The following is a 22,139-nucleotide window of genomic DNA, read 5'->3' as shown; positions in this document are numbered from 1 at the left end:
AGCTGGACTACGTGCTCGTCGGTTGGTCATCTCACAAACTAGGGAACCTTACCCCAGGTCACTTTCTTATGCAGCAGATGTAGCCCGGCGGTTTACGTGTTTTCATGGTTCTTTTGTCCTTCAGTGGGGTCAGAGCATTGTGTTGCCTTCTTTGGCCTCTTTTGTGGCACCGCTTTCTCAGAATCCTTTCTTTTGGATACATTATGAGGTATAAGATGCCAGTCCCTTATCCAAAATGCTTGAGAGCAAGTCTTTAGGATTTTTGAATATTTGCTTGTATGTGGGATCCACATCGAAATGTGAAATCACATCCCCCCCCCCTCTCTCTCTCAGAGACAAGTTGGGAGGAGAGGGAGGGGTCTGAAAGTAACTTTATGAATATTTTTAAGAGACTGTACAAAATAACCAAATTTCATACTGGATTGCTTTCTTTATAAAGTGTCATAATGGCACTCTGAAATGTAAAATTTGGTATCATTTTGCATCTGGGAGTGTGTGGATTAAGCATTGTCTACCTGTTTATCTGTGTGTAGAACTTTATTGCACATTTCATGGGAGACCCAATGGTACTCAGCTCAAATTCCCAGTGTTTAATACATTGATTGCTCAAGAAACTTGAATAACTTAGGTTTGTGTTCAGAGTTGTTTAAAATTTAGAAATTTTAGTTGTAAAAGGTTTTGTGCCTTTGAAAAATTGTGGCAAAATAAATACAGTGTAAAGTTTACTCTTTTGACTAAACTTTTTGAAGTGCCTGGGCATGTGGTATTAAATTAATGAACATCATTACGCAACACCATCAGCATCCATTTGCAGAACTTTCTTATCTTCAGATGGAAACTTGGTACCCATTGCCCTAAACTCCCACAGATTTCACTCCATCTTTAGCCGCTGCTGTTCTGTCTCTGCTTACTTCCTATAACCCCCATGGAGGTAGTCCTGCAGTACTTGTCTGAACATAGTTTTGTGCAAGATTTACTACTAATACTAATACTTTTATGCCTGTATCTTATTCCATAATGATTTGCTTTGTCCTTTATTTGCCTGCATATGTGTAGCAGTGTGCATGTACGTATGTTCATATGTATGTAGGTGCACATGCATAGGTGTGTGCACATGCATATGTGTGTATGCACTTTCATGCAGAGGCCAGAAATTGGTGTTAGTTTGCCTTCCACCTTACATATTCTCTCATTTGAACCCAGAGCTTGCTGATTCAGGTAGTATAGTTAGCCAGCTTCCTCGGGGGTTCCCGTGTCTCCTCTGCCAATGGGTCTGGATTCCAGACAGACCACCCAGCCCAGCTAGAATTTATTCGAGTGGTGGCGAGCCAAACTTGTGCCAGTATGGCAAGCACTTGGCCGAGTCAATCATCTCCTCAGCCCCATCTCGTCTCTTTATTCTTCACAGACCTGGCCACTTCATTGGCAAGATTATTAAGATGTGAGAAGCTCATGGGTTATTCGGAGTTAAAACATTGCAGTCAGAATAGCACTCTCTTCCTGAATAGACGTGGTGCTTCTGTTTCTCATCCTTGCAACTCATTTTCTTGCATGAGTTCGGTAGTCATCAGTCCGACTGTGACGCTAGCAGCTCCAGTCTGACCAGTGCTGAGGGTTGCTGATGTAGGGACGTCCACAGTTCCAGCTGAGGTAGCACCTTTCCTGCACAAATCTGTTCCTTCAAGGATCCTAGTCTCTCTCCATTAGAAAGAGGAAGTACCCTCCAACACGCTAATGTTATTGTTAGTGTTATAAGCTATTCTGTGTGACCCTGTTCCCACCTCTCCACCACACCCAGCACAGTGTCTATTCACAACCTCTTGTGCACTTTGCTCCCTCAATGCTGCTGAACAAACAGGAAGAATAAATATAGTTTGTTACAGAAACCAATAGCAGTTTCAGGGGCCGCCATCTCTTAAGAACTTCTTTTCTTCTTGACTGTGCTGGAGATTGTGGAAGCCGTGTGTAAAAGAGAACATCCACAAAGGTACAGAACCCACAAAGTATCTCACTGTTGGTCTCTTCTCAGGGGATACCACCGTTAGTATTTCACATTTACTCTCAGATTTATTTCATGCATACATAATTAGACATGTCATCACCCCTTGAAAACAGCGTTACGTGCCTTACACTCACAGGCTCAGCCTGTCTTTCCTCACTCCACGACACATCTTGGAGATCATTACATTAAATATTTAAATAGCCGCAGATTGTTCCATCACTTGAATACACCCTACCTTATTTCAGCACTTTCCCGTGGAGGGGCTGTCTGCTTCCTAATGGGTTTTGAGATGGACTTCTACCCAAGTGTGAGAGGGAAAGTGATGCTGAGGAGATGCAGCTGAGACAAAGGCAGAGCTCAGCTGTGGTCTCATCTAGAAGGATGTTTTCTTTTCTTTTCTTTTCATAACTATTTTTGTTCCTTCAAGAATTCCATGCAGTGTGTTGTGCTTACATGCGAAGTGACAGATAATGCCTCGAGTCTTTGATGAAGCCTCTGGGCTTGCTTCTGTAATCCCAGGAGTGCTGGAGCGAGCGAGCGAGCAAGAGTCCTGGACACATGCATCATTTCGTAAAGCTGTTGGGTCTCCAGGCTTGGAAATAATAAGCTTGCCCTCAAAAGGTTATCTGGAACCTGGCCAGATGTATCTACACTTCTGTGATAAACACAGCAATTGATAAGGCTGATAAAAGTAAATAAGCAATTGCTACTCACCATCCAGAATGGCGTTTAAAAGATGGGGGTCAGGAAAAATTTTCGTGGGTGATACCCACATTGCTTACTTGAGCATGTGTTTGTTCTCTCTCTCTCTCTCTCTCTCTCTCTCTCTCTCTCTCTCTCTCTCTCTCCCTCCCTCCCTCCCTCCCTCCCTCCCTCCCTCCCTCCCTGTTTCTCTCCCCCCCTTTGCTATGGTATATATGGATGTTGCATATGCATACACTCCAGCTGCTTTCATTCATCCTATTCACAGCCTGTGTGTACCTGTACAGATGGCAGGGAGGGACTTTGGTGCCTTCCTCTGCTTTCTTTCCATTGTATTTCCTCAAGACATGGTCTTTCACAGAATCTGGAGCTCGCCATTTTGACCAGGCTGCCTGGCCTGGTGAATAAGCTCTTAGGATTTAACCTTTGGGTGGGGAACATGAGGATGCAGAGACAGGTGGATGCCTGAGGGTCACTGGTGAGCCTACTTAGGATCTCAGGGTAAGGGACCCTATCTCAAAAACTAAGGTACAGGTGCGTGTGGCCAGTGACATTGGAGGTTGACTTCTTGGCCTCCACATGGGAGTGCACTCACACACATGCAATTGCACATACACAAACATGAATACACACATACATATACACATACACATACATATACGAGTCACTCCAGTCAAAGCTGAGAGACAAACACATCCTCTCAGGAAATCGCCTTATCTCTAGTCTGTTCCTAAACAGTGGTTTCCCTATAGTTGTTGCTTTTGGCTGTAAAGTTTGCTTTTATTTAGTTGACAGTTACTCTTTGCTTGGTGTGGAACAAATTCTGTCACGGTGGCTTACAAGTTGTACCACATGTCTTTAATTTCACAGCTACTCTTAGGAAAGGGGACATCTGGTCCCTTTTTGAGCATATCTGGCTCTGATCCAATTTTTCCCAGCATCCTTCTTCCCTCCTCATTTTTAGGGCAATATATATCTTTTTCCCAAACTCCTGTTTTATTTGAAACATCTCAGATTCTCACCGTTAAGTAATTTCAATATTTGTACCCATCTTAAGACTACACAATGTACAAACCATCCTCTATGCTATTATCGTTTTTTTAAAACATTTGCAGGAATGCATTTCTGAGTCTTAGGGATGCTTGTGTGTGTGTGTGTGTGTGTGTGTGTGTGTGTGTTTCCTTCTGTTTATTTTTGGTACCCATTATGTTGGTTTCTTCTCCACACAGGTCTGCAACCTCCAATCCCAGAGGTCATTGTGGACATGGATTCCATGGATATATTCCCCGTAGGCTGGTGTGAAGCGAATTTTTACCCTTTAACTACACCACAAAAAACAGTTTGTAAGTGTTGTCCAGTGGGATGGGATGATCGAACACATAGTGTCCACAATCTTGGTGAATAAATGGGGGAGTTGGTACAGGAAGTTGTGAAAATAAAGGTCCTAGATGTCCTAAGGAATGCCTATGTTATTATTGTCTCAATTATTCTTTAAGTGGTGATATCAAACAGACATTTGGACATATTTTATAGGCGACAGTAAGGAGTCAATTAAAGGAGGCCACGTAATTCATTGTTTTGACTTGGGAAAGCAGAGATTAAACATCACATTTTTAATTTTCTTTTCCCCCAGTTTTTGAGAAAGGGTCTCACTATGTTCCCCAGGTTATTTTTTACTTTGTGTGTATGTATGTGTTTATGTGTGGGTATATGTACATGTGAGTGACCATCTCTCCAGTTCCTCTGTTAATATTTATTTCTAACAAATGATTATCACCTTTATAAAAAGGTAGGCCTTAGCTTGATTTATATACACTTTTGTTGTTAATCAGTCTTGATTCAGATAATTCCGCATTTTCTAACAACAGCATTTTTTTTCTAAGACAAAGTCTCACTATGTAGCTTTGGCTGTCCTGGAACTCATTACATAGACCAGGCTGGCCTCGAACTCACAGAGATCCGCCTACCTCTGCTTCCTGAGTGCTGGGATTAAAGGCGTGCGCCACCATGCCAGTCATAGCATTTGTTAACCATAATCAGATTCCTGCAACTATTAGAGTTTGGTGGGATAAGAGTTCGTTTGCCTCCTGTGCAGCACAGTGTGTGCGTGAGGAATGAACACAAATATTGGAGTTGGAGAAATGGCTGGGTCCGGTTCCCAGCACCACATCAGGCAGCTCAAAACCACCTGAACCTCCAGTTCCAAGGGATCTGGCACCCTTGGCTGGAATCACATACACATAACCCCACATAGACACACTTGCATAATTATAAACAAAAACAGTCTTCAAAGAAATAGTGCCAGAGTGTGTTCTCATCTCCCCAGATCATTATTTGCTGGTTTATTTGAATATTTGACCATGCACATTGCGAACTGCCTGTTCCCCTCCCACTAATTCAGCGTTTTCTTCTCATTGAGGTTGACTTGGGGCTATATTATTTTGGAAGTATTCTTCACCTTATCACAATTTCTGTCGAGCTTGCAACAATTTATCTTAATGTGTGTTTATGTGCAGTACAATATGTGTTCTCCTTATCGTCCTTATTAAAAGTGACCTTTAACATTAAATAGTCAGTGTAGTGATAAGATTAAATGTACTTACAAAATTTTCATACTTGATAAAACCATATCTGTTCTATGCTAGTAGATAGTATGTAAATTTGTGGCTTGACTTCAGCAACTTTTTAGTTATAAGAATAGACCCAGGACTCATCTTAATAAAAAATGATAGTAATTAAGGATTTGTCCTCAAAACCTATCCTCATTATTTAGAGGCTGAAAAGGCTTAGAGAAATGATTCCTGTCCTATTCAGAAATAATGAGGGGCTGGGGAAGCAGCTCTGTGGAGACAGACAGTGCATACCTACATGGCCGCCTACCCAGCATGCACTGAAGCCTGAGCTCGGTCAGGCCCGGCACTGCACAAACTGGGCGTGGTGGTGCACCCAGGTAATCCTAGCACTTCGGAGGTGGGTCCTGGAGGACCAGACATTCAAGGTTGCTGGCAGCTACATATCCAGTTCTAGCCTGAATGAGGCCCTGTCTCTAAATAAATAAAACAGGGTGCACTTTTACACTAAGCTATTAAAAAAGGACTAACCTCACTAACAATGTCATTTTCATTTTGTTTTCCTGTTTTACAGTAGAAAAGAAGAGAAAGATTGCAGTTGTACAGCCGGAAAAAAAGTATGTCTTTCTTCTTCCTTTTTTTCCCCTCCCAAATTGCATGATTAGCTATAAAGAGCCTGTGTGATTTTCTTGGGGCCTTAGCTAACAAGCATGTCATCATCGATGGTGACAGCTTTTATTCCTTGTGCAGTTTTTATGTGCAAAATACAGTGTCCAATCTCAAAGCCTTCTACAGCCCCCATGGTTATTTCTCACTTTTTATTCCACGCTGATGGAAACTACTGTCTCTGGTACTGATTCTTGGTGGCCTCATATGACAAGTGTGGTTTATAGATGGGTGATCTGTTTTGCTGACCGTGAGCGCCTAGTGGCAAAAGACTTCAGTGTCACCCAGAACCCCCTGTCACGCAGCTGGCTGAATGTGAGAAGCTGCTTTACCCCTTGACATCTTAACATTCCCATTTAAAAACAATACTTCCGAGTTTTTTAAAAAATATTAAATTTGGTTTCGTGTAAAAATTGTGGGTTTTTCCATTATGGTGTGTAATTTTGGGGGAATGAATGTTTTAGGGTAAAGTGTTATTCATGTGGGCAGGGTGTATTTGAAAAATTGGAACTTCTGGTGAGTCTTTTGTGCATTATAAGGTATTTAAAATACATCCAAATGTTCTGTCTACCTGAAGTGATTGTGTTTTCTTAAGGAACAAAAACATACGGTTATAAAGTTAACTGAAAACAGCACCTTTTCGTGTATTCAGGCTTACAAATAAATCAAAGAAATGAAACAAATATTTGTACCAATAATTGACTGAGGATAATGGCTTTGAGGATATTTTATGTGTGATCATCACTGAATGCCATGGGTCGGGCTTGTAACTGTGCTCCAGTTTGTCTATGTAACATGAAGCAGATAGATTAACAAGAGACTCTTGATTGAGTCCTAATTTGCGGTTCATGGATTCATGATCCTCTCACCTCACATGGATTGCTGGGCCTTGTCCTCACTATTTCTGATTTAAGCTATCTGGGGTGTGGTCTGAGAATCTGGATTTCTACAAATTCCCAGCTGGTGGCAGTTCTGTGCATCAAGGAACCACACAGTCTGTTATCCACTGCTGTGGAGGATGCACCCCTCCCTATCGTAAGATATCTGTTGTGGTTTATTTGACATTTAGGTCAATTTTCAAAAACCATGATTGCTATGCAGACAGCACAGATGAGCCCTCGTGTGTCCCAGCTTTCCTATGTTCCTATAACACACACATACACACACACATACACACACACACACACACACACACACGGATTTATTTATGAACTTTCTATCTCAACTCTTAACAGAACAAGCCAGAATTAAAATTTTAACAATCACCAGTCTATAGTTTTTCCTCTTGAGTCTTCTTTTTAGTATGGTCGTGACCCTCATAGGCACAGAGTAAGGATGCCCAAAGTCACCTCAAGGTTGTTTTCAATTAGACAATTACAGTGGAAAAGTCTGACATTAATTATATGTCAGTTGTATCTAGAATGTAATTGAAGACATTATACTAAGTTCAGAAGAAACTCATTGATCAGGGCTGGCCACTCGGGGGCACTTGAGCCCTAGACTTTTTAGGGTCATCAAATGGATTTGAAAACCAATTTTCCAAAATGACCTCCTTATTTAGTTTACTGGTGCTCCTCTTGTCCACACAGCCTACCTTACAATGACTTTTATCTTGAATTTGCAGCATAGTCATTTTAAGTGATGAAAAAAAATTCACAATGCACTCCTTTCTTCTGTGCCCTGTAATAGTTGATTTTCTATATCCACAGATTGTCATCCACAGTGCCTGTTGAGAAAATACCTCATGACCTTTGCTTGTTCCCTCACATGGACACTGCAGGTAAATGGGCCCCTTGAAGGACTCGATCTCATGCCACTGTGTAGCTGTGACTGGAGACATGCGTATTGTTTCAGTCACTGCATCTCGGCTTTGAGCCTATTTTCTCTTCCTCAGTTGCTACTCACTAACAGATAAACCTTTTTAAAATTTTTATTAAGCTAAAGTTGTACTTCATCTTTACTACTGTTGGATTAAGAGCTGTAGACAGGTCCTGTAATCCTCAGGAAAAGGATCTGTTTGCTATTTGGCCATTACAAATCAGATTGGCAATCTGTGTCATGGACCACGGTGAAGAAAGGGAAAACATTGAGCATTAGTGTTGGGCATTCCTTTCTTGACATTTTATCACAGTTCCACTTGACCCTTTTGAGACATGGTCTTGCCGTGAAGCCCAGGCTAGCCTTGAACTCTCAATCCTACTGAGTACGGGGATTCCAAGTATGTCACTGTCTCTGGCACCTTTGCCCCAGTGACTCTTACATCCCACTCACTGTTGATTTATTCATGGAAACCTGAGTCTGAGAAGATAATTGTGACTGATAGATTTGTTAACACACTGTTACATCTTTGTGAGATACAATTGTGAGCTGCCATTGGACCTCCAAATGTGACTACAGATATGTCTGCACGAACTGGTACTTGACTTGGGGGGTTCTGTGTTCTTGACCAAACAAAATCTGCTTTGAATTCCAGGATTATGGTCTACATGGTATGATTACTCTCATTAGCTGATGTTCTTTTTGCAGTAAAGGGAACAATTTTATAAGTAGACTAGATGAACATTTAACTAAAAGTCTGGGTAATACTACCAAAAATTATAAGGAAATTCAGTTGTGAAGTTAATTATCCAGCTTGTTGTATAAAACTCAAATTTCAAAGTGCTCTTTTGGAAAACCACATCAGCTACTGTTTTATAGTCCACTGCAGTAATGTTACTCTTTTTCATACATTCAGGGTAAAATCCCAACCTATCTACTGGGTCTTAAGTTTAAGAAACCAGCCTTTCTGAACTGTTAAATTACCTTCACACAAATAGTTGTATTTCTGAAGAAATACCGCTGTTTCTGTGGCATATCTTGGGTAAGAGCTGAGTGAGGACACCAGAGAGTCATTCTCTTAGCCCAAAAAGGGACTTCATTATGTATTTATAAACACCAACAAATTTTAATCAAGCCAGATGTGGTGTTGCACAGCTGTTATTCCAGCACTTGGGAGCCCATAGCAGAAGAGCTGTGAGCTCCACACCAGTCTGGGCTACAGAGCTAGAGACCCAATATGCCCCGCTGAGTGTGTCAAAGGATAGGAATTCAAAAGCCATCGGTGGGGTGCATTTTCTCTCCATCATATTGGCAACGCGGAGAAGCCTGGCAATGCCTCCTAGGCCTGGGTGTGGGACATCAGCAGCTCTAACACGATGCTGTTGGGAATGTCAGCGGTTGTCACTGTAGGGAGCAGTGTGGTCATCTTTACTAAGAGTGTGTCTACCCGGATGGATGGACAAGCCAGTGTCCCTCTTGCTCATAGGCAAGAAGTTGATTTTTGAAGACACATTCCTCAAGTCATTACTGGATGACTTAAGGAAAAGCTGAGGAACGACAAATAAACTGGTGTATCCATAAGAGGAGTGACTTATGTATAGAAGTGAAAACTGAATGTTTTGAGATTGTTGGCAAATTTGATATAGTTTTATTGACTTGTGATTATAGGAAACTTAAGTAAGCTAACAATGTGTGATAGAAAACCATCCACTAGATGTTTTTGTAAAGACCCCAGATGCATATCATTTACTGCACACTTCCATGTGTTGAGAAGTGGTTTATTAATTTGTGTGAGAGTGATGAATAGCATCTTTCAGGGTGAGGGTTCTTTCTAAGGCAGAGGTTCTCAACCTTTGGGCCACAACCCCTTTGGGGGTAAACGACCCTTTCACAGGGGTCACATACCAGGTATCCTGCATATCAGATATTCACATTATGAATCACAACAGCAGCAAAATTACAGTTATGAAGTAGCAATGAAAATATTTTACGGTTGGGGGTCACCACATGAAGAACTGTGTTAAAGGATTGCAACATTAGGAAGATTGAGAATCCCTTTTATAAGGGTCATGAGGGGAGTTGCTGGGGTAGAACAGTGGATCTTATCTCTATGACGGTAGCTGTTCTTGGGCTGTGTAATGATTCCTGGTTAGTCATTCTTATAGCCTGCTTCTTTCTGTATCTCAGATGCTATATAATCTACAGAAAAGTCTGTGTTGATGTAATGGGAAAAATAAGCAAAGTGTAAAAGTATCTTTAAAAAGTGTAAAAGTATCTTAAGACACTTTTACAGACCTGGCAATGTGCTGGTGTTAGGACACAGGGCACCTTTCTCAAAGGAGAAAACCACGTTTCTGTGTCATACTTTGAAACTCAAGTCAAGCTGCCCAATTAGAAACATAACAGCTCTAGCTCTTGGGGAAGCAGGGACCATTCAGAGCCCCTTTCCACTCCAGATTCTCTACCAGTCAAGACGAGATCTTTGGATCCAGCACAGGTCTTGACAGCACCATAAGTCATGGAATAGCAATCCCCAGCATCCACCCTGTCGTTCTTCTCTCCCAGCAGGCACTGCCAATGGGAAGTACTGCTGTCCTCAGCTCTTCGTCAACCACAGGTGTTTCTCAGGCCCCTTCCTGAACAAAGGGAGGATTGCAGAGCTACCTCAGTCAGTGGGGCCTGGCAAGTGTGTGCTGGTGCTTAAAGAGGTAAGACATTTATCTGAACTGTTCTCACAAGAGCTTTGCATTGTGTTCAGTTTCCAAAGGAGATGTCTGATCCCTTGAGTCGATTCGGTTTAGTTCACATCCAGCAAAGCACCTCTCATCTCTGGGGATGGAACACTAGAGATTCGAAGATGAAAAAGCGACATCCTTACCATAAAAGACTCACAGTCTAATCAACGTGCTCTCCCCCATGAATTAGGGGGGATATGTTGTGATGTATTTAAATCAAATGTTCTAGGAAGACAGGAGAAGGAGGATATTGAGTGAGCACTCAGGGCCAAATAGTTCAAGCTTTTCAAGGAAGAAGGTACCTTGGACAGCCAAGGGACCTCATAGGCAAGAGTGAGTGGCTAATATCTTTTCTTTTCCTTCTCTGCTTTTTTAAAAACAGGGTTTCATATATTTCGGGCTGGCCTTGAACTCACTACCTATTCAGTGGTGACCTAAAATTCCTTATGTCTCTCCCTCCATCAGCCAAATGCTGGAATTGTAGGTACACACCACCACCCAAGTTTTTATGTAGTGATGGTATTTAACCCAGGGCCTCCTGCGTTTTACCAACTGAGCTGCCAACCCAGCCCACATGGCATCTTTACGGTCCTCTCTCTCCACAGTGCCTGCCTGGTACCTGTTCTTAGACAGTAATAACCTGCCTGGTCTCTAAGTGTGTTCACCAGTTTTGTGTTGTTGCTTGATCCAGGCCAAGCCCCGGCTACCCAACACCCAGAGAGTACTTCCCATTTCCTTCCTATCTGGGGAGGTGACCTAGTGTAGAGGCTAACCACGAGGAAGTAAATGGACATTGGAAATCCTTCTATTGCATGTTTGTTTGTTTGTTTGTTTGAGACAGTTTTCCTGTGTAATAGCTCTGGCTGTCCTGGAACTCTACTTGTAGACCAGAATGGCCTCGAACTCACAGAGATCCACCTTCCTCTGCCTCCTGAGTACTCAGATTAAAGGTGTGCACCACCACTGCCTGGCATAAACCAACTTCATTTTATTAATTTTTGTGTTCCATTGGTGGTTTGCCTGCATGTGTGAGAATGTCTGAACTGGAGTTACAGAGAGTTGTGAATTACCATGTGGGTGCTGGGAATTGAACCTGGCTCAACCCAGCTCCTTTGGAAAAACAGCCACTGCTCTTGACCACTGAGCCATCTCTCAAGCCCCGCTTCTACTGCATCTTACTGGTCCAACTTCAGGGGGTATCTGGTGAACCCACTGGGATAATAGAATAGTTTCTGGACTCTTCTAGGAACTCTCTGCTCTCACCCTGCACATACCAGGGCTCTCTCTAAGAAAAATGGTATCACTATGACATTTTTATTGTTGCGCTGCCAGGATGAATACTCTTTAGAGCACAATTCTGTGGCTACAGAATTTACCCACTGACCAGTTGTTTGCCAGGCAGCTGCTAGGAGCCGGGTGCTCTTGCTGTCTGAACCACTGGATCAGACCCAGCTCTCTTAGCCTTCTGTCTATCTGATTTTCCCATTTAGTTTTGGGAAACTTATATGATCCAAAGCTAAATAATCGTAGGTGTAGTCTAAAGAGAGATGGGAGCACAGTTTTCTGAGAGCAGAGGGGAAGGGGGTAGGCGGACTAAGATATGTCCAGGCAACATTTGGCTTGACAGAGGTAAAGTACAAACTCAACTGTACAGAATGGGTGGGCATCTGGGGAAGATTCTGGCCAACAGGCCATGCCTGGCTGGAGCCGAGGACATTAGGCTGTGGCTAACCAATAGGTATAAAAGGGTGTGTTATGTTTTAAGACTAAAACCCAAGAGGATTCAGGGTTGTCTGGTGCTTCACCATCTGGTAGCACCAAGGAGCTCAGAGGAAGCTGTGTGGGAGTAGCTTTCTTGGTATTCCAAGCAGTTTGAATGTAAAGCCTGGGTTGTGGGGATTTCTCAGAGTGCCAGCAGGCTGACGTAATTGGACTGTGGCTAAGGTGGCATAGTTTGTTTGCCTGTATTAGTGCCCAGTATTGATTGACAGGTCAGGAACGCCAAACCTGACAGAAATACAGTGACTAACCTAGTTTCTTTGCGGGCGCCTGCAAGCCTGATTCACATGGCAGGTTCTGGTCGCTAACAGGAGACTCTCTATCATCTGCCAGCCACGTTAACCAACAACAAGAGCTTGGCTTTATTCTCTCTTTAGGGGCTGGCTATCTTACTTGACTAAATGATTTTGTTTTTCAAGTCAAAAGTGGTTGTTCCCAATCATTTTCTGATAGCTTGCCAGCTACCAAATTTAAAAGCCTAGCCAGAAGCAGTTTTCTGATGACAAAAGTTGATTTTTGCTGATGATTAAAAATATGCACAGCAAGATGGAAGGAAAAATAAATAAATAAAAAGCAAGCGCTTCAGTTCTGTGAGTGGAAGAAAAATGTAAGTTCCACCAAACCAATATTTATGCTAATGCTCTTCCTTTGGTGCCAGAGCCTCTGCATGGCTTCAAATTTCATTTTGCTTAAAGAGAACGAGGTAATTGAAGCAGAGACAGATGCCTTGCTTTTCCGGGCCATCGGCAGTATTGGAAATTTAAACACTTTTGTATCTTCAGAAAATGTGAAACGGGAGTTGTTTTCTCTGTGGCTGGTCTGCTCTAAGTAGATAGTGTCTATAGGCAAATGCAAGAATGGTATTTGGAAAGGCTAGCTGCAAGCTGAGGAGAGGGGTCCTGAGATTTGTGTGAGGGGGTCTATAGTTGGAGAGAAGGAAGCTTCTAGAAAGTGGTGGCTAAAGCATGCATCAACTTGTTTTCTGGGTATTAGACTTGGGAGGGCTTTGTAGAGATTCAGAAAGCAATGTATGACTGACCTTGACTTCAGAGATGGTATTGAGAGGAGATAGATTTAATTAAGCTGGAGCCAGAGTCCATTCAACTCCCAACATTCTCTAAAAGTAAACTTGGGACCTGGAGTGGGTCTTGACCTTCTGGTGTTATGCATCAAGTCAAGTCTTATGATGACTCCTATATGCTGGACCATTTTATGGGCATCATAGAATTATCAGGGACAGATAATAGTGATGACATTTGTCATAAACCTGCATGCTCAGTCAAATCATTGCCAGTTGGGACCATCCATTATAACAAATCATTCTAACTTGCTGTCTTCTCCAGTATGCCAAGGTCCCTGACACATAGACAAACCATTTTATGTAGTATTATTCTAAGACTGTTAGTATCTTGTGCCATCCCCTGAATCACCTCGTCTACCTGTTGCATTTGGTTTATATGCAGTGTGTTCCTGGGGTGTGCACATCCTCATATTAAAGGGAGAGCCAGCCGGCAGGGATATGAAACTAGAGAAACAGAATGTTTCATCTGCTAACTCAGGTCAGTGTGTCCTGGGATGAGTATCTCAACCTGTGATAATGAAATGGGAGAGTACCACCCAGGTGTTGCCGGCAGAAATGACTCTGAAATTACTCAATGTGGCGAATAATTGTTCCTTTGTCTTTAAGGAAACTCAGCAGGCTGTGATGATAGAATCCCAGGGTGGCACATGAAGGTTTGGTTCTCTATGTCATTTCAAACGGGGAGACTCCGGGGGTCCCTTTCCATGCTCTCCACATCATTTAGGATGTATTCAGCTGGCTGTCACTCTGTGATTGCATAAGCTCTACACAGGTTTGACCTCTCTTCTTTGGCAGCCTGGACTGTAGAGATAAAGAAAAAAACAAATAAATAGAGGAAAAACCGACATATTGTAAATGTCTACTAGAACACAAAAATAGCACAATCTTGTCTTCCCTCTTTCTTTTTCTGGTGCTAATTCTTAGGAGAAAGGTTCACAGTGCTTGTACCTGTAGGAAACTTTTGGATGTGATAAGCCTCCATGAATGTATCACTTCCTTGGATAAGTGTGATGAGCCTCCATGAGTGTATCACTTCTTTGGATAGGTGGGATGAGCCTCTATGAGGGTATCACTTCCTTGGATAGGTGTGATGAGCCTCTGTGAGGGTATCACTTCCTTGGAGGTGATGAGCCTCCCTGAGTATATCACTTCTTTGCTGTGTGACTTTCTACTCTAGTGAGTTGAGGTTGCTGAAGAAGCCATGAGACTTGTAGGCATGAGTCTGGTCAAGAGACTGAGTGTGATAATACGTATCAGGTCCACCAAGATGGGCATCCTGTTTCTTATTGAAGAAATACAGATATAACCCTGCTCCATACGATCTTAGTTCACCTACTCAATTATCACCACATTCACCTGTCTACCCCCATCTCAGTATCTGCCCCCTGCCTATTTATCCGCCTGTCTAACCATCTGTCTGTGTATTATTTGTCTTTTAGTATCCAAACTCTGTAACTTTCCATCAATTTGTCTTTCTCCCACCATCTATACCTGTTTGTTATCTGTATTTTTAATTCGTCTTTGTTTGTTAGCACCTGTCAGCCTGTCCATCTATTTATCCAGTTATTGTCTAGCTGCATTATGATTATATCTGTCTCACTTATCTTCTCTCTTCCTCCTGCTCATCTATCATCTAACTCTATTATATATCATCATTATGTCATGTATCTATTATATATTTACAGCTACTTATTTATATCTATATGTCTACCTATTTGCCATCTATCATAGTATCTGTCTACCTTCTATTACCATCATTATCATCTATCAAATACTTGTATCTGTCTCATTATTTATCATCTATCCATTTCTAACGTGTGAAGGCAGATAGCGGTCTATTTGTAGAGCTGATGGCAAATGAGGATGGCTATTAAGCCATGTTCATCAGTGAAACAGACAGAAGTTGGCGTTTAAGTAACAGGGATGGTCTTATATTATTAGTTTTTTATTAGCATCTGTTAAATAACAATGGATTTTATTGTGACCTTTTCATATGTAAATTTATTGTATTTTGATCATATTCACCACTGAATATGTCCATCTAGTCCATCCCCCTTTTTACTGATACCTTCCTATTGTCAACTAGTCCCTTCTACTTCAATAGTTTTTGACCAATGAATTAGGGTGACTTATAGTAATGTGGGTGAGTGGTAGTTTAAAGGAGGATGGGCACCTTACCCACAACTGCACCACTGAAGAAAATGAATATTCTCCCAGCAACCCTTAACTAACCTATAAATCCTCAGGGAAGGGAAGAGCCTCTTATGTACCCCTCTACTCTATCTGGAATATTCTGTTCCCAGACTTATGCAGACTTATTCAGGTGACCATAGCTGCTAAGTGTTACAGAGTGCAATGGGTGTGTCATTCCCAGAAGACAGCGTCCCACAACACTCCCCTTCCTCCAGTTCCTAGATTCTTTCTGTCCCTTCTTACACAGTGCTACTTGAGCCTTGGAGAGAGCACTATAGATGTCGCATTTCGGCTAAGTGTTCAATACTCACTCACTCTTAGTAACCCATTGTGAATCTCGATAGTAATGGCTTCCCCCAGTAACACTGGACAGAGTAAAAGCCTTGTGTCGCTGAATCCCAGGTAAGACAGTCATCAGAATCAAAGGCGAGGCACACATGCCTCATGAAGGTGTTCTGCCGTGCTTTTGCTGCTACTGCCAGAAGTTAATGTTGAACATCAACCCATTAAGAATAATGCAGCAGTCTTGGGTGAGCGTGTTCATGATAATGCATGTGCCTGGCTTGTGATGCAGGTGTTTGTGGGATGCCTGGTAATGTCTGCAATGCACAACTAAAGGATAGTGCAAGCTGCTTTTGCTCTTGTGGCCCTCTCTATTGTTTTCCCATATGGAAGACATGATACACTTATTGAACTTTCACATCATACCATAGAGGAGGACTTTGTATCAACGACAATCTAAAACCAAAGCTATCTCCTTCCTGAACCCCCATTCACCCTACTGTATGGTATCAGATAGATTCTTGTCATTAATTTTCAGTGCTCTAGCTTCTGGTTCCATATTGAAATTTACTGAACAAAATTTAAAAAGTCGATCAGACACTTGCCAGTGCCAGTCACAGTCTAGCTACAGAGAATGTGGTGGCATGGTGCCCCTGCTTTCTGCCTGCTTAGATTGACAGTATAGTGATAAGGGAGAGGGCTGATGATGAGGAAAGGAAAGTGGTCTTATGCGGAGGGTACTCAAAAGAGGTTTCTGTGGAGGGACTTTTGGAAAGATGACCTGAGAGAGAAAAAGAATGGGCTATGTGGGTATTGTCATATTTCATTACTGTAGCGTACCTGAGACCATCGGTTTATTAAAAGAAAAAAGAATATTTGGGCTCAGAGTTGCTGAGGTTCCAGTCATGATCCAGTTGGTCCAGTTGCTTTGGGATCTTTGGCGAGATAGTCCATCATGGCGGGGAGCACTTGGTGGAGGAAAGCTATTCACCTCCATGCTGTGATAAAGTGATAAAGAGAAAGAAGACAGGGCTAGGATTCCTTCATCCCACTCCAGGACACATTCCCAGTGACCTAAAGATCCTAGTACCTTTCATTGCCTGGCATTGGGACCAAGCCTGTACCATCTGGGCCTTTAGGAACCTTACAGACCCAATTCATTGCAAGAGAAGTGGATAGCCCTTAAGAGAACTTTCTACAGTTCTTAGCTAAAGTGGCAGAAACCAAATAAGCAGGGGACCAACAGTGTCAGGAGCCTGTCCCTTCAGGGTCACAGAGGCTGAGCTCAATGTGGTAGCAACCATAGGGAAAATGACCAGGTAAATGAAAGTGCTCTACATACAAATGGAGAAAGTCATTTTGCCCAAAGACCTGTAGCTTCACAGGGATCTAACTGAGATTTGATCCCAGATGTATCCAGCTAGAGAGGTCATTGCTTTTCTCCCATAACCCATTAGAGAGGAACTTGCTTATGGCAATATGTTTTCAACATCCCAAACTCCAAAGGATGCAGTGAGCCATTGCTTTGTGGTGTGGATTTTCTTTTGGAGTTACTCAGACATCTTGTTTGACAGTGTCCTTAGCTGAGGGTGGGCTTTATGCTTTTTCTAATCTCTTATGGAGAACATACTGCATTGTATTCTGATAGTTTGCAAGGCAAAGTCGTTTGGTTTAACTCTGCCTAGTGACAACAATAACTATCTACTTAGTTCTTATTCTTCCATTTGTGTGCTTGTGTGTACTGCACATTTGCATATATGCATATTTACGTAGGTGCTGGCATGCATCTGGAGGGGTGTGAATGCATTTGGAGGCCTGAGGTGTCATCTTCTACTGTATTCATAGAGACAGCACATCTCAGTCAAACCCTTATCATATGGCTAGTTGGGCTAACCAGCTTGCTCTGGGATCTCCTCTTTCTGTCATATGAGGCTGGGATCACAGGTGGGCCACCACCCCTAACTAGCATTTATGTGGGTCCTGAGACCAAACTCAGGTCCTCACACTGTCTGCCTATCTCCTTAACCACTGAGAAGTTTCCCCAGTCCCCATGTAGTTCTTTTCATTGGGTAGCTCTATTTTCTTCGACAATCATGGACACAGCCACTGTGCATATCAGCATGATAGCATTCTAGAACCCTTGTTGAATTTGAAGACAAATGGGTTGGTATTAGGAAAAGCCATGAGAAAAAAATCTATATTGGGTGCTTTTTCAAATTTAATTGCTGCTTCTTTCTAGGCTGAATTGAACTCTGGAAGGCATGTTCTGATTCTATTCACAGTCACAAAATGCATTCTGATATGCAGCAAACGACAACGTAGCTCTGGGGTTTTCTCCGCTAGTCACAATGAAAAGAACGAACTGAAATGTGATTGCCTGATGATAAATACTTCACTTGGTACTGCGACCAGCTCTAATTAGATTTATTTTTAAACTCAGTTTTTAAATTGCACTGATGGCAAACAGAAAAATCAGGTGATTGTTTTAAAGCAGAAAACAAAACGCACCACAGCATCTTGTATTGCCTTGCTGTTCCATCTAAACCCCCTGGGTTCAAGTATGCCTCTTGTTGGGGATAGTCTGGGCCATTGGAACAAAGCCCAGTGCCACCTAGGGCAAAGTGGGTTGCATAGTAACTGTTTAATGCAATTTGTCTCTCTCTTTTGGGAGGTGTAAGTGGTCATGTTTGTATACATGTATGGGAAGATGTGTGTGTATATGCGTTTAAGTACACCTGGTGGCCAGAAGTCGACTTTGGATATCTTCCTGACTTTTTATGCAGGTACTGGGACTTGAATTCAGATTCTCAAATTTGTGTGGCAAGCACTTTGCCAATGAAACCACATCCCTATCTCTGAAAGCTTCATTGTTTTCAGAGGTTATCAGGGTATATCCATCCCTGGCAATATTTTCCTAATGTCACCTCCTTTATGTTGATTGATTTCCACCCAAGTAGGCATGGGGGCAGCAGTACTTATCCATCTTGGAACTGTTTTTCTCACTCTCTGTCCTATGTGGTCACCACACATGCAGTCTGTGTGCCTTTAGCCTGATGTGACTATTTACACCTTTTCTGGACTTGGGTAAACTTGAGAAGAGGGTGGTACCATGAAATTCTCCTACCTGTCTGTATTCCTAGCATCCCATGGAACTGCCACAGAGGGCCACTTTGTGGAATTTGCCACTTGATTTCCTGTTTACTTCTTCATACTGTTGATGAAGTTGGGTATCAGGAGTGTGGAGTATGGCAGAGCTTGTGAATGCTTAGAGTTAATTATGCAGGCATGGTGACACATTCCTTGAGAGGTAGAAGCAGGATAATCAGAGTTAGAGGTCAGCTTTGGCTATATGAGATGTTGTCTCCAAAACACAAAAATGAGGAAATCATGGCTTACTTAGTGAGAGGCCAGTGCCCAGAGGTCTAAGTTCCACGACTGTTTTAGTAAATCAGCACACTGAGAATTGCTACGAACACCTCTCTTCTCTAGAGTCTGCTCCTTTGAATAGTATAGTATAGAAATGTCTGGTCATTCTGGGTACTTTGCTATAGGCAATTACCACATGATTATTTTCTTGGACTTCAGATTTGGAATTGAGCGTGTTATTTGAAGATATATAATATTGGATAATGTTAAATGCCCCAGGCTACTGCTTAAATACACACCCAAGAACACTATCAAATTAAATGTCCATTAAGTTGAGGCATTGTTAGCTTTCAGGAATTCCTAACACTTCTTACAGGTATCTGAAGTCTCCCCCACAGTGTTAGCTCAAACATATTGTTTTCTTCATTGGTTAAATAAAGAAGTACAAGATTAATGTTTATGTTTAATTAGTTGTATTTGAGGGGATGTGCACAGGAATACAGACATTTGTGGAAGCCGGAAGAGGGTGTTGGAGCCTTTGAGTTGGAAGTGCAGGCAGCTGTGAGCCGCTAGGCATGGGCACTGGGAACCATATACAAGTCCTCTGCAAGAGCGATACCTGGTCTGAACCACTGAGCCGTCTTTCCAGACTCCAACATAGGTTTTTAAAAACAGAATGAAAGTCTCAGGACCCTAGTGAAGAAGCATCCAGTTGGAGAATAATGAACTGATGAGTTCTGGAGCATCAGGCACTCCTGCTAGTGAGCAGTTTTGAATTTCCAAGCCAGGGTGGAGGGGGGTTTGTGTTTTCTGATTGGTGAATTAGTTCCATATTGCCTCAGTGCTCTATTAGGCTTCATCAGAGCCCTTCGCTTAATGAGATGTAAGGCAGAAACCTCTTGTCGACAGCGTGGTTTTCAACACGTTCTTGTCAAACTCAACAGGAATGGACACAGTTGTGGCTGATTTGGTATCTTCCTCCCAACAGGTTCTTAGCATGATAATCAATGCCGCCTACAAGCCTGGGAGGGTATTGAGAGAATTGCAACTGGTGGAGGATCCACACTGGAATTTTCAGGAGGAGACACTCAAGGCAAAGTAAGTATTTTCAATTCTGGGAAACAAAGGATTTGCAATATTTCCCCTGCTGTTTTGAAACTTCTCACCCCTTGATTTGATATTGCCCAGACAAATAGAAACAAACTGAAAGTCTCTTGTATCCATGTGCTACATGTAGACTTATTATCTGGATTAGTTTTTGTTATCTCCATGATGAAATACTTAATGAAAGAAACTTCTGGGCTCAAAGATTTATTTTTCCTCATGGCTTCAAGGAGTTCAGCCCATGCTCAGCTGGCTCCGTTTCTAGGCATATGTTGAGACAGAATATTGTGGCAATGAGACAGTGTGGCAGAGTTATTTACATCACAAGTGGACAAGAAGCCGAAGGAGAAGAGGGATGAGGTGATTAGGTATAATCTTCCAAGACACTTCGCCGGTGACCTATTTGTGCCAGCTTGGTACCCCCTTCTAAAGTTTCTACCACCTACTAACATAGAACTGTCAACTAAGGACCAGATGTTTAATAAATGGGCTTTAGAGGGACATCTCACATCCAAACTGTAACAGTGACATTTCTTCTATATTGAGCTGCCTTAAGCATTAAGATTGCTAACATGAAATGCAGATTTGCTTAACTAATATTTTGTGCATGTGTGTGTTTTATGTATATGTGTGCATTGTATATGTGCAGGTATGTGTGTGTCTGTGTGTGTATCTGTGTGTGTATCTGTGTGTGTGAGTATTATGCAAATATGTATGAAGGCCAAAGAACACTTTTGAGACAGGGTCTCTCATTTTCCTAGAGTTTGCCATGTAGGCTCTGCTGGCCTAACAAGAAGCCCCAGACATCTTCCTCTTTCCTGATCCCCAGCTTGAGGATGACAGGCATACATCACCTCATCTGGCTTCTTTGCATGAGTTTTAGGGCTTGAACCCAGGTCCTTGTGCTTGCAAGACAAGCATTTTACTGACTGAGTCATCTCCCCAGCCCCTTAAGTAATAATACATTTTAATTGCTAAACATTCAGAAAAAAAAAAAAACTTACTGTGTCTATAAGCCAATACATGATTTGTTACAAATGAGAAAACACAGAGGCAGTGATGTTCCCTATCATCACTGCAGGATGTTTGTTAAAAGTCCTCGATATTTGCTATTGTGACCTGTTTCTTCCACATAAAAAGTTCTCTGCTTTGGAGTGGAAAAAGCTAGAGATAGAAGAAACTGATACATCTCTTTGGCTTGCATTAAATAAAATGGCAAAGAATTCTAGGCTCACATATTGGCTGACTTTCTTTTATTTGGAAATTGGGAAGGTGATAAATTTGCTTCACTCGACATCTTTATTTCTTTCTCTTTTTCTTTATTTTCTTTTCTTTCTTTTTTTTGTGGGAAGGAGTTTTCAAATCCAGGGCCTCTGTTAGTCAACCTAGTTTTTTAAATTTTAGTTTGTGGCAAGTATCACTAAGTTACCCAGACTGGCGCGCGCATGCTGTGTTTCTTGGGAGACCTTGAGCTTTCAATCCTCCTGCCTCAGCTTCTTGAGTAGTTGGGGTTGGAGGCATGTGCCAGCACACCTGGCTCGCTTTGCATTTCTCCATCTCTGAAAAGGAGAGCAAGGCCATTGACATGCTTGCTTCTGGTTATAGAAGAGACCATAGGAAAAGGCCCCTTTCTCAGGGGAACTTCATGCCGAGTGTTACTTAGTGTCTGGTCTGAGAAGGCTGTTGCTCTTCTGTGGGTTTCCATGTGCCGTAGAGATCGCTAAGGATGACTTTGGACTTCTGATCCTCTTGCTCGCACGGCCCAAGTGCTGACATTACAGGTATGCACCAACACATCCAGTTTAAGCTATGGGGATGGAATCCAGGACCTTGTGCATGAT

At 42.3% G+C, this 22,139-nt stretch overlaps 1 protein-coding gene across 4 annotated transcripts in view; it reads left to right on the top strand.

Annotated features, from left to right (window-relative positions):
- Window positions 1–22,139, top strand: part of Sfmbt2 (Scm like with four mbt domains 2) — a 186,559-nt gene that overhangs the window by 134,853 nt on the left and 29,567 nt on the right. For 3 of the 4 annotated variants that reach the window (XM_028891440.2, XM_028891451.2, XM_028891461.2), the window contains exons 12-16: window positions 3,934–4,047; window positions 5,849–5,891; window positions 7,650–7,720; window positions 10,324–10,466; window positions 20,183–20,292. In XM_028891440.2, coding sequence (XP_028747273.1) covers window positions 3,934–4,047; window positions 5,849–5,891; window positions 7,650–7,720; window positions 10,324–10,466; window positions 20,183–20,292 — 481 coding nt within the window. The remainder of the gene's footprint in view (window positions 1–3,933; window positions 4,048–5,848; window positions 5,892–7,649; window positions 7,721–10,323; window positions 10,467–20,182; window positions 20,293–22,139) is intronic. The other variant, XM_028891484.2, reaches the window with a different exon arrangement.

This window comes from Peromyscus leucopus, chromosome 5, assembly GCF_004664715.2.
Source record: "Peromyscus leucopus breed LL Stock chromosome 5, UCI_PerLeu_2.1, whole genome shotgun sequence".
NCBI lineage: Eukaryota > Metazoa > Chordata > Mammalia > Rodentia > Cricetidae > Peromyscus > Peromyscus leucopus.
The sequence above is the reverse complement of the archived record's forward strand: the minus strand, read 5'-3'. Positions and strand labels throughout refer to the sequence as shown.